Source organism: Macrosteles quadrilineatus, unplaced genomic scaffold, assembly GCF_028750875.1.
Source record: "Macrosteles quadrilineatus isolate MER2022 unplaced genomic scaffold, UCM_ALF_1.0 Scaffold_9__3_contigs__length_116548681, whole genome shotgun sequence".
NCBI lineage: Eukaryota > Metazoa > Arthropoda > Insecta > Hemiptera > Cicadellidae > Macrosteles > Macrosteles quadrilineatus.
Genome location: NW_026542602.1, coordinates 21419860 through 21433888, shown reverse-complemented (window position 1 = coordinate 21433888; position 14029 = coordinate 21419860). Strand labels below are relative to the sequence as shown.

The following is a 14029-nucleotide window of genomic DNA, read 5'->3' as shown; positions in this document are numbered from 1 at the left end:
ATTTGGTTTTTGTGGGATTCACAGCCATGTCATTGGAGAGGCACCAGCCAAATACGTCGTCGAGGGCGACACATTTGATATAAATGTGTACTGTACATGTACCATTAAGTGGTATATATTTTAGTGAACAATAATTGGCTTTCAAGACGATGTTTTTCATTTGGTCTAGTGTTTTGATTTAAATAGGTTGCAGTTATACTGTTAACTTAGCAGACATTAGTAAAATCATACGAAATCTTACAGAATACGAAAGCATAATATCTTATATTTAATCAAAATACTCTAGGATGCAAAGTAAGTACAGGGTGACTGCCGGGAACCGGACGTTTTTTAAATGAATAGTACAACCTTATTTTATATAGTAAAATTATTTAATTGTTGAATATATATTGGTGAAAACATACCATTTCAAAAAACATATGTTTATGGAACCTTTTATCCTAGTTTGGGTTTATTTCTTAAAGATGATATCATGCACGTGATGGCCGTTAACCTGGATACAGGTTTCCAACCTCTGTAGAAAATCATTACGCACTCTCATCAACATGTCTTGTCCAATCAAATTCACCTCTTCGGTGATTGCATCTTTTAGCTGCAATAATGTTCGTGGTTTGTGAACATGTACCCGAGCTTTCAAATACCCCCATAATAAATAGTCACAGGGCGACAAATCTGGTGACCTTGGCGGCCACGGCACGTCACCAAAACGAATCAACTTGCCAGGGAACATCTTCTTCACAACTCGCATCGATGCAGCGGCAGTATGCGCTGTGGCCCCATCATTGTTGGAAGTAAACATTTTTCACGTTTATTCCTCGCCCCCTAAGTTGTGGCTTGAGATATGTTTCTAACATGTGAACATAGCGTGCAGAATTCACTGTCACTGTGACTCTATTTTCCTCAAAAAAATACGGACCAATTATCCCAAAGTGGCCTACAGCACACCAAACCGTTACTTTTGGAGAGTGGAGTGGTTTTTCATGAAAGTTACATAGATTTTCAGGAGCCCAATATCGTAAGTTTTTTTTGTTCACTGAACCGTTCAAGTGGAAGTGAGCTTCGTCGCTCATTAAAATCATTACATCAGGATTATCAGTAAACAACACCTGCATACGTACTGCGAAATCTTCTCTTTGTCCATAGTCCCTCTCTTTCAGTTGCTGTACCACCTGTATTTTGTATGCATGAAATTTCAAATCTGAATTTAAAATTATTCTGACAGAATCGCGCTTCATGCGTAGCTCTTGTGCGTGTCTTCGTGCAGAGCGACCCGGGCTCCTCATCAAAGCAGTTCTCACTGTGGCGATGTTGTCTGGTGTTCTCACTGTTCTTGCTGGACCGGTTGGCTTTTTCTTTGATACTGTTCCTTTTGTTCTGAACTTGTGCACCCATCTTAGCAATGTATTCCGCCTTGGAACCATGTCATTTCGCGCAATATTAAAGTGGCGTCGGAAGATACGCTGTGTTTTGATAACGGATTCGCCATTTTTAATAAATGTGTCATATGCAAAAACACGATGCTGAACTGACCACTGATCCATCGTGACTAAAATGGTAAAGCTCACTCAAAACAATGACATAACCTCAATCTCCCTAGCACGTGTAGCAACAATGTAACAGCTGTTGCAAATTCGTCCGGTTCCCGGCAGTCACCCTGTATAATTAGATTTCCAAATCAGTTTTCTAAGGTAAACAGTCTCCTTGGAATCAAGATAAGCGAGTATACATTACTAAACTACTATCTTCAATGCTGATTGTATTTGAAGTAATAATTGAATCCTTAATAGAGCCTATATGTTAATGTGTCCCTTCATCACCTGGCTTAACATACTTCTGACAAACCATAATGTTTAGCCATTAGCGAATGTGATTGAAGTATGAATGTTTGATGAGGTGGAAGGTTTAGGCCCCCTATGAAACATGACTTTGGCTGATTATTATCACTGCTTGTTTATTCTCAATGGAAGAAAATTATATAAAAAATACCCCCGCCGCAGCAAACCTGCAGACGAAGCGAATTTCCATTTGCCTGATCGGATTTACACTAAAATGTCTCCTTAAAAATGTCACATTATTCCCTATTTAAATAACATTAGTTTAACGAGTACTTAGGTTTACTGCAACAGGGAGGGTAAAAAGGTGTTTTTTTGTAAAATTTTAATAGTTTAGTATGAAATGAATACATTTTCCAAATTTGATCAAAATATGTGCATAAACAAGCAAACTACAACAGTTTACTTATTCATTCTCCATAAGAATAACATGGGAATTTTAAATTGACAGATTTTTGGAATTTTCTCCGTAACCATTAGGTGCATAATAACGCTTCAATATACTAAATTATTTGTTTTTTAAGCTCTACAAATTGGTTTGAAAAGAAATTGATAAATTTTAAAATTTTAGGTAAAAAAATTGGAAAACCCAATTATTACCCCATAAAACCCCCCATAAACCCCTGTTCCCATAGTCTGATCATGCTGGTTCGCGAACTCGTTCGAATAAACGTAGGTTTACACGTTTGTACCATATTTCATCAAAATCGGATGATTTTTGCTCGAGTTATCGCGCTAACGGACACATATATAAAAATATATATATGAATTTGAACGGATGGTGTTTTTGGCCTCTAGGGACCTCAAAACGAAAAAGTAAATCGGTCCCGGGTCCAGGTCTTACCATGATTACTACGGTAATAGCTTATTCCCTTATGGGAAATTCGCTAAAACAATGAAATGGAGATCTTCTTTATGTAACTCTTTGTGTACTGAAAAACTCACTATTACAATATGTATTTAGTTACCGAAAAAAAATTAAAGCACGAGTCGAACTATTTATACTTGCCATCACGTCATTTTGAACTCATAGCTTTTGTAAATAAATGTTGGATTTAAAACAGTCTTCAGGATCACGCAGTTGCAGTTTAAATGAATGATAAAACCAAAGTAAACATTTAATATATTTATCAACAGGAGTTGTGACTACAGTTTGCAGTGGTAGATGTACTTCCCTGACTACTGTAATCTTTTTTAATCAGAAAAACACCTTTTATTTTAGGTTATTCTAAGTATAAGTTATACCTCCAATCTGATAATTTTTTGACAATATTCTTTGTGTCAAGATGAAATACATTTGTTTTATTTAGCAAACCCCCTAAAATATGTTGATAATCGAAGTAATAGGTATGTAGATTTGATTTTGCGAACAGGTTTGGATAAAACTTCAAAGTAACATCTTTGGAGGATTTTGCTATTCGTATTAAAAATGTCTGCAATAATTTCTTGAAAATTAAATGTTATTCCATGTGCAATCCCAATTTGACAAACATTATGTTCACTTTGAAATTCAGTTTTTGCCGCACAGGGAATATGGATAAAGAAGATATATGTTTTGTAGAAATCGGACAGACCTAATACGATGTCTCATTTGACGGAAAAGTAATGATGAACACAATTTTCCGTGTCTTCTTACATTTCCTAAGCCTTGACATCGTGCGACATGGCAGTTACTTTTACACGACTATTTGTTTGAGTTTTATATGAAAAATCCTGTTTCATGGGAGTTCTAGATTGCTTCAAAGCGATGTTGAAGCTTAAGTATAATACAAATTAGCCTTATCTACTTTAATGATTTAATGTTTACGAGTACTTGGTTCCCAAAATAGTATAAATGACCTCAATCCATTTTAGTTATCCATTTATATTTTACCTATTCCATAATTTGTAATTGAGTTATTATAGCTACAAAAAGTATATACTCTGATGTGGATAAAATGCTACTTAGGCTTAATGGCTGTATAATCATTAGAAAGGGAAACATGTTAATCCTGTCAACACATGAGCTTAGTGAGTAGGAGAAAAGGGGGGATGGTGTGCATATACAGGGTGTTGAAAATGTATGGAACCAACATTATATCTGGTGAGTGGTTAAAGAAAAACAAATGATATTTTGTGTACGGATATACTATGGTTTTACCTATCTTTTGGTGCCTTATGAAAATTTTTACCACTTATAGGGAACGTCCTGTGGAGGATGCAGTAAAAAGTTTAAATGGAAGCCTATGGTAAATGATACATCATTTTAAAGGCATTTTTTTTCTGAGTAAGGAGCCACAAGTTTCATCTCAAAAGGACCACTCTAGCAAAAATGGCGACTGTTTGAAATTTAAATAACCACTTATAGGGAACGTTCTGTGGAGGATGCAGTAAAAAGTTTTCTTTGAAGCCTATGGTAAATGATACATCATTTTAAAGGCAATTTTTTTCTGAGTAAGGAGCCACAAGTTTCATCTCAAAAGGACCACCCTAGCAAAAATGGCGACTGTTTGAAATTTAAAAATTCCGTTCCCTATAAGTGGTTTTTTAAATTTCAAACAGTCGCCATTTTCCTAGGGTGGTCCTTTTGAGATGAAACTTGTGGCTCCTTACTCAGAAAAAAATTGCCTTTAAAATGATGTATCATTTACCATAGGCTTCCATTTAAACTTTTTACTGCATCCTCCACAGGACGTTCCCTATAAGTGGTAAAAATTTGCATAAGGCATTAAAAGATAGGTAAAACCATAGTATATCCGTACACAAAATATCAGTTGTTTTTCTTTAACCACTCACGAGATATAATGTTGGTTCCAGACATTTTCAACACCCTGTATAAAATAACGAACATACGTTGGGCGTGAAAGATATTTACACGCATTTACCCAGAAAATATTTTAAAACTTCGTTGTACTTAATGATTATTCGAGGTTGAATTTAACTGTCTAAATAAGTTAAAATTTTTTCTCAAATTTTCTTTTTGAAGAAAAGCTTAGATGAGTTTTGATTTAGGGTTAGGTTTTTGTTCACCGTATGATATACATGATGTAATTATCCAAAGACACTATCCCAAAAAATTTTGTAACATCTCGCAATCTCTTTAAGTACGTGTAACTCTTATTTGTGTCGTATGTTTTGTTGATCTAGTCTCCTTTTTTTGAAATACCTATTTCCAAGTTCTCTAAGATGTACAATCTGGAAGAGATTTTTTTAAAGTTTGTAGGATTTCTATATTTTAAAGAAATCTTAAATAGTTAAAATCTTAATGTAAAATATTATCTATGAAAGAATTAGTAGTCATAAATTCAGTTATAATTGTACTCGATTAATTTTTTTGCCTTTGGATTTAAGTAATCTATTTTCTCTTTAATTAGATTCATAAAAACAAAAGAAATCAACAACAAACAGGTTAGTCTATTAAACTAACCAATTTTTGTTTTCACATAATTGTAAGGGCAAGGCCACAGACGCAATACGAGTATCTGTAGAATACCATTTAGCAGCGTAAAAACTATACATGTATGGAATTTAAAATATACTTTACAGGTTTGATAGGTAATTTTAAAAACCACTCACCGTTGCCTCTATTCTCGAGAGCCTCACTAACTCCATTTGTCCCTTGAGTATGTTGGAAGCTGTGGTGTAGATGATCACGATGACAGGCATTAGACAGCACAGCATCATACGCCACTGGTACTGCTGTCCAAATGTAAGGCCTATGCTGCCTCCCAGGCTACTTCTAGGGGGGCCCAAGCTCTGTACCTCCCCAGCACTCTCTGACGCACTGGCTGGTCTACTAGCTTGTGACAGTCGTCTGCTCATCATCCTATAACATACAGATTCAATAAGCTAGAAAGTGCAGCTCGGCAAACGTCATCTCTGGTCGGCTTACTTCATAGTTACTACTATTGTGGCCCTGGTACTTTATGATTCACTCTCTCGTTTACAACCATCTTCTCATCAACCTGCAGACTCACATCAAAGCGAGCTATAGTACTACAGCTGGAGTAACCGGATTACTGTACTATTTATAGGTTTACTCTAGTGCAATCAACATCTCATCCGGATTCTTTGAAGTAATGTTCTACAGTCGGGACCAAGTAAGTTTGCAGTTGAGAGAGGAGCCTATTTACCATATGGTTTTGAATGAACCAATAAGAACCGTGCGGTGTTGCCAAATATAATAATCTATATATTAATTTGAAACTGTTTTTCTTTGTCACAGCTATTTTGAGAGAACGGCTGGGCGTAGAAACTCGGGAGGGGTGTCTAAAGAAAGGTCTTGGTCTGTAGATGAGCCATCAAAAGAGAAACATGGTGTATTCCCTTGGGGCTCTGCCCCAGTGGCCTTTGAATTCCCATCCCATGTTATTCTTATGGAGGACAACGGAGTTTTTGTCACAGCTAATTTGAGAGAACGGCTGGGCGTAAAAACTTGGTAGGAGTCTCTAAAGAAAGGTCTTGGTTTGTAGATGAGCCATCAAAAGAGGAACGAGGTAAATTCTCTTGGGGCTCTGCCCCAGAAGCCTTTAAAGTTGCCTCTTCAGATTTGTTTACATTACGACCATATGCATAATTCTACACTACTTTTTATTGAAACAGCTGTTAATATTTAAATTGTGATTTATTGAATTTGTCAAAATGAAGTACAATATTTTCAATGGGTTTTTCTGATTTTAAAATGGATTTTCTTCTGCACCGTGTCATGTTTTGTAATATAATGTTTTATTACCAAATCAGTGGAAAATCCTGATATCGCAGTAACTCTTAAAATTATTTTTTTTTAGTTAACTTATATCTATTGTGTGGGTTGGTTTCTGCCTTTTTTACCACTTCTTGGAGATTGTACGTAGGTGATATTCGTTGGCATATTGCATCTGTAGACAAAACTTGGGTTGGTGTAATTATTAGAAAGGAAAAGAGCGAGAAATCCTGGACAATTTGATATAGGCTAAAAATAAACTGACAAACAATGGAAACATAGAAAAAGTCATAGAACACAACCAAGTAGAAGAAATTGAAATAATGTTTTTTTTTCATTTATAATCGTTATCATAGACAACCTAATGCCGCTATGAGAGGAAAACATTTTTAGAAAACACTAAAAAAACAAGATCAGCTTTTTGAAAAAATATAAGATATTTACAAAAGATTTTGATTATATCTAACAGTTGTGTAAATTGCGAGTATTTCCATAATCTTTGAGTCGTCTGTAATGCTTCGCAATTGCTCGAATTCGAGCAACAGGTAGACTAGTACCAGCTGAATTGAAAATATTGCTTAGTATATGTTATTAGTGTTGTCAACGGGCGATGTGGCAACGTCGCACTAGCCTTGTCTTGTGATTGGCTGCTACCAACTGCAAAGTTACGTGGTCCCGACTGATGACCATCTAGCCTGACACAATCATCTGACCGTACAACCATCATCCCATGACACGAATCCACCAGAAGCAAACGTTTGGTTATTTAACTGTAAATTTGTTAACATGTTGCCCATTATTATTAAAATCAACACCCTATTTTATTGCATTACCTATTTTCCTTTAAGTGTAAAACATCTACTTCCACTAGTTCGTAATTTAATGTTGAATCTTAGGTTATCTAACATCCAAAATCAAAGTACACCTACAAAATGTACCTCAGCTGTTGGAGTGTGGCTTTGTCTCAGTTCACTAACAATGTTCAATACTCTAATGGATTAAAGGTCAACCCGAGGGTAAAGCACTTACGATATTGAGGAAGACTCGTGCATTCCCTGTGTGTCTCTGATTAATAAGTAAGACTCATATTTGTATTGATAAATAGAGAATTTAATAAGAGTAAACCTATTTGTTTGATATTAAATATTTGCTTTGGGTTGAACTTAAATCTAAACGCAACAGTCCTGGCATAATGGCACTCATTTACAGGTATCGTTTGTTAAATTAAAAGAAGAGCGTCTATATACTAAACACATGCATACGGGGTTTTTTTAATATGGAATAATCATTCTTTAAATTTATACTCCAATAATTTAAGTTAAAATTGAATTAAAAAAAAAAATGTACCAAGAGTTTTGCAATATTCTGAATAATTTATATTTTTTGGTACTAAAGGAAAGTTGTATGTACTGTATATTTAATATTATATCAATAATTAATATACACATGTACATTTATTAATTAATTATACGTACAGATAACACCTTTAAAACTAAATTTAGCTTTAGTAATCAGAGTATCAGTCAAGCAATCGGTTTTAGCTATCTCAATCTTAAATCTAGTAACTGTCTACTTTCTTTATGTAGAAATTCCCTTATAATGGATTTCTAAAATCCCTTCAGATAGGGATTGAGTTTTAGGAAGTTCCAACATTAAAGAAAAAAAAACAAAAAAAACTGCAGTGATGAATTATTGATAAGACTGCGTGCCTTCGTGGCTTTATGGCTTTGAATATCATAAATATTTTGTGCCAATTATTTAATGATTTGAATGTAATAACTCCCATTTAGATGTAAAATTTGGACATAATTGTATATTACACATTATAAATCAAAATCTTGTACTGTAAAACATTGGTTACATACTAGTTTGTCTTTAATTACCACATTTCTAAGAATACTAAGACTCAATACAAGCGGAGTAACAGAGAAATAGAGAGAAACCATTTAGACTATTTCTAGAGCTACATGTAGACCTAGTAGTTGTTATGATATATGCAATTATAATTGTTGGGTTTTTTTTGTGTTCTATGAACGATGGCTTTAATACTGTTTCGTTATGTTAGTTGAATTTATACCCTATCAAAATGAAAAATCCATCATCATAGAATTGATATATAAATTTTGTATTATAAGAGGATACTGTCTACTTTATGTTTGCATTCAATCCTTATGAACTATGGATCGAACATGCCTCGATACTAAAAAAGTTTCCTTGGTAAAATTAGTCAAGTTTTACGTAGTAACACATATTAGTATAGATTGTTACAAGACGGCAACGAGATAAACTAAATTATGCTTAACCAATGATTTGTTAAGAAAATAGCTTAACAGCTATCTCTCACTGTTATATTAATATCTTATGTTATCTGATAAGAAATTATAGATATTTTAAATGCATAACAAAATATGATAATTTAAAATGTTACATTTGACAGATCAACTGATCTGTGATATTCTGGTGATTTTAATAAACTGAATCCTGAAAATGTTACTAATTAAACTGATGCTCTGAACCATGTCTCCAGATGCGGTTGTCCAGTGAAATTCTCTTATTTTTAGTAACGAAAACGAAGCCAATTATTAATGAGAAAAATTAAAGCTTCTGTGCTATTTCAAGAATGTAAACAATATATCCTGTATAAAAACTAAGGGTATAATCCAAATGTTTATAAGTAGAACTTTCACATTTGTTTTGATCAATAGTTAAGATTGGATGTTAATAATTATATGTCCATAGTAATGATGACAATGCGATACTAATGCCTATAAAAGGTATCGATGTGCAGTCATTATAAATTATAGCACAAATAGAAAAACATACTATAATATAGATCATGAAAGTTAATTTTATTTTAAGGGAAAGATCTCTTCGACTTGTAATATTTTAGTTATATTTTAATTTATTCATATTTAATACTGAAACAATTTATAATCCTACATATAAATACTTAATTCAACAATAGTACGATATATATACTACTATTCTAGTTCATATATTTAAAACTAATCTATGAACTAGTCAGCTTTTATTACTGTAACATGTGGCACGAATTGTTCGAAACCTTTTACTTGAAAGTCAACAAAATCCACTTATAGCTTTTATTTATGATAATGTAACACCTATTGTAGCATTGCGCACGAAGATAATGTCTTGACGTGTCTGTCTTGAAATGGTATTTTCACTTGTAAAGCACTTGTACAAAATTTTAAAAGATACAGTCTTTACAGAATAACAACATGTAAATAAATAATTGATTGTGATAGATCTGGAACCCTAAACTCAGCTTGCTGTTTTTCTAAGTGAAAATAATATTTTAAACGTTTAAAACAGCTAAAGGTTACAATCAAAAATTCCTTTTTATTCGTTGCTAACTTAGGATTAACCTCATTAATATGTAACTGTTCCAATACTCATTAATAACTTATAGATTTTTTGCGCCAGGATAAAATAATATACATGTGGACTCAACTATACAGGATATCTTCATTCCTCTCTTTGTGGTTAAAGTACCACAACCATGTCATGTAAAAACTCAGTAGGTTAGTGCCAACAAAATCCGACATCAGGCATGCGGTAAACTTTGTGGCTGGCACGCATTTATCGGTTAGCTCGGCTTTGAAACAGGAATTGGCAACCAAAGGAGACAAACGTCCTAGAGCAGCCCGGTGGTTCACTCGCCGCTGAAAGTTCAGGATCACGTCACGAAACAAAGAGCGCTAAAAGCCCAATATTCGGCTGTAGCACCTAGGGACACAGTCCGTTCCTGCTTTATCAACCAACCAAAGAGCAAAGCTGGCATTTATCGTTCAATCAGAAATTCCTTTTAGCATAAATGTTGAAGAGGCCTCTTTACAGTTAAGTAAAAATGTAAATGTTAAAACAACCTTTGAATAAATTGATTTATTTTGTCATGCCTGAGATACGAATTTTATTTATGGTCGCACTTTTCATTCGGGTAAAGCTATAGAAATTCAATAATCATCATTAATTGTTATATTATTGTAGATGTAAGAGCATAAAAAATAATCATAAAAAATAAGTTTTCTTTTTTGAAATTTCCTCTAACAATTTAAGACATTCAAATCAATAACAGAGGAAATAGGCTTGAATCCTTTTTGAAATACCAAAACATTTAATGAGTTATAGTCGATAAATATAGCCTTTTAATTACAAGAATAATAAACACTGAACTCTTTACTGTACAAAGAAGTTGGGGTTTCACCTAATTAAATAGTAAAGAAATTCTGAAACAAAGTTCATTACAACGCTTAAAGTTGGAATTACCTGAATTACAAAGGTTTACTCTTGTTTGTTGTTTGTTGATGTTTGTAGTCTTTATGTTCTGTGTTAAGTCCAGAGAATTTCCTTACTCTTACTTTGTTAAAAAAAAGGAAATCTTTACAGCTTCAAACCATTGAGTAGGTCAAACGGATGATTTTGTCGTATTCCCGAATAGATATATGTAATAACATGCTTAGTATTGCTAGCAAATTAAATATGAGACATAAATTTGAAAATATAAATTTTTTACAAAAAGGAATTAAACATGTGGTTTTGAAGCGTAATGAGATTATTTCAAACATAACAGAGCTTGAACTGGGTTAGCCAACAATAAAGTTTTTAATTGCAGTTCTCATTAGGAAGCTAACTCACCTTAAGCAAACAGTTTGAATCTGCGGTTTTAGTAATGTTCGACAGTTAACTCGTTAGTTATCCGTCAAAAATGTAATTGTGTAATTTAATGTAGCCTATTAATAATTACGCCATAATTTACTTTTTGAACATATTTTAAAACGTCATTATATTTATATTTAGAATATAAGATACTGCATAAGAAACAACTAAACTTTTTGTGAGTTTTCACAAACACTTATAAATAACCCACAAACCAAACAGCTGTGATCAATAAATATTCGATTCGATAACAACCCTAACTCATATGTTTTAAAAGATATGCAAAAATCACATAAATAAGTTATTGAAATGATGAATTGATGTTTGGATAGCTTTTACACTTAAACAACAACCCTTTATACATTCATGACATTAAATGAAAATTCTCGCTCTTTGTACAATTTGCCGCTGAAACCGATGTTTAATTTAAGAGCTTCTAGTTATTGTTAATGAATTCTCTACTGTATTAAATGTAGGCAACGTGCAATTTAACGTTAATTTGTAACAGGGAAATTTGTCAAAAATTACAAGGAATGGCTTATTTTAAATTGTATTTTACTAAATGTTCTAAGGCATAAAAATGTACTGAAGTTCATGTACTTTTTGCTCAGTTTTCGGCTTTAACATAGTTACAGCTACATCAATATGAAAAAATCACACTGTTTTATGTGAGACTATTAACACAAAAAATAAAATTATAGAAATTTCAACTTTATTGATAGCATTATTATGTTAAAAAATAACTTCATTTCTTGTTGTGGTGTTTCTGGACCAAATATTTGACAGTAAAATATGAATCATCACAAAACAACGTAACGGCAATCATATTATTATTGTTCATAAAACCAACGTATTTCGTATTGAATGAATAAACAATTGTTACTTAGCTCACATGATTGTTCATACTTTCGGACTATTAAAACTAATAGAGTAAAAAATATTAGATATCAGAAAGAGAAAAGTTACACAAGTTATAAGGTTAAAACCTAGTTTTAATCAAACAATGGCATGGCTACGTTGGCAAGGAGACAAGATTCAAAACTCTGAGTGTTTACATCGTTGATTTGACACCAGGGATGTTCCAGACGCCAGGTTGATAAGCTTGTTTGTATATAAAGTAAAGGGTGTTTTTTTACGTAACCCAAGTTACAAGCACCTTGAGACAATGTTTAACGACAAAACAAGCTTTTGCGTTGGTAAACCTTTGTTCTTTATTGCCAATCAGCTGATATGAATTGTTGAATCTGAGTTTTAGGGTTAATTGTAATTTGGACTTTATTGCGAAGATTCAGCATAGTGATTTCCCATGCTCAAAGAGTATGTAGGCTATCAAAGAAGAATATATTAAAATAAATAATTAATTTTATGCTAAGGAAAGTTTTAAATTTTGTTTCCAGGTGTTATTTCAGTACCTAATAAAACAAGTTGTCAACAGTTTAAAGATACCTGATCTGTAAAAAAATTAGATTTACAATACATACTTTCAACGAGTTTGCAAAAGTCTACTTTGACTCGCATTAACAATACATTTCCAATAATATAAAACCTCGTAGATAACTGTGCAATATTGCATATTAATCATACAAGATGAATAAATTACTAGTGAAATTACTAGTAATAAATTACTATTAAATACTAGTGATGAAGAAAAGAAATCAGGGATACCAACATTTCAGCTTGTTTTTCGGTAAAGAGTGTCTTACAGTTTTTCAATTTGGGTTGCGGGAAAAAAAGAAAATACATCACCCTGTATAAAGTCAACTTGACTATGGCTACTTATATGTTGAGCAGTTTAAGTGATAATCAATAAATTAAATAATCAATTAGCTTTGAGATTCAAACCATATCCCTCTCGATTGAAAACAATAAATTTTGCCTAATGTATCACTACATAGTATGTGTGTATGTTAAATCACTTAAATTGACTTTTTTTTGTAATGGAAAAATGACTTTTATTGTTAAACTTGTTGCAAGTATGACTGAAGAGTGGAAGATCTAGAACTGTATTATAATGTTGTTTGTAAGGAAAGCATAAATTGAGTGCTGCTTTCAAAACTTAATATTAAGTTTTAACTTTCTAGTTTTCGTGTAATCTCTTGTAATATGCTTGTGAATACTGGAATTCATGATAAAACAATTTCATATTGTAACTAGTATTATCAATGAGGTTTACAAGAAAAACAATTTGGGTGGAAAATGAATTTATGTGATTGGAGATATAATTTAAATCCATAAAATCTATTAACAAATCAAATTGCAACTTTCCTTTCTAACTGTGTAAATCGAATCTTGATAAGATTTGCCTTGTTAATTTCAATAAACAACTACACGTTAGTTTGTTTGAAAAATCATAAAAACTGGATTAGATCATACTAAATAAGGAATTGAACCTAAATCAGTCTTTTTTTAACTTGATTGAAGTATTTTGTGACTCAATCGATTAATATATTTAAAAAAATATATATAATTTTTTGAGATTAACATGGAAAAGCTTAAAGGAAAGCTATGTTACAGACAAATTATAGTACAAATGGTACAATGGTTTACAAAGAAAAAATATTTAATAATCTTATATTAATAATATTATAAATTTGAAAGTGTTTGTTTGTTTGTTTGCAGTTCAAACACGCATTAACTACTGGTCGGATTGGGCTGAACTGCTTATGAACCAAGCCACAAAAAGCTGTGATACACAAATAACCCAGTAACCTAACGCATTTTACCTTGCATGAAATGGGGTAGTAGGTTTCTTTTTTTTATGTTGTTTGTAATAGTGCCGAGTTGCTAAATCCAAATTTTCGACCTCGGCGACCTTCCGGATCACCTCCAAAAAGCTTAA

At 32.6% G+C, this 14029-nt stretch overlaps 1 protein-coding gene across 1 annotated transcript in view; it reads right to left on the bottom strand.

Moving 5' to 3' along the window:
• Positions 1-5740, bottom strand: part of LOC129002618 (uncharacterized) — a 140508-nt gene extending 134768 nt beyond the window's left edge. The window contains exon 1 of the mRNA XM_054430563.1: positions 5388-5740. Coding sequence (XP_054286538.1) covers positions 5388-5636 — 249 coding nt within the window. The 5' untranslated portion in view covers positions 5637-5740. The remainder of the gene's footprint in view (positions 1-5387) is intronic.
• Positions 5741-14029: the final 8289 nt, after the last annotated feature.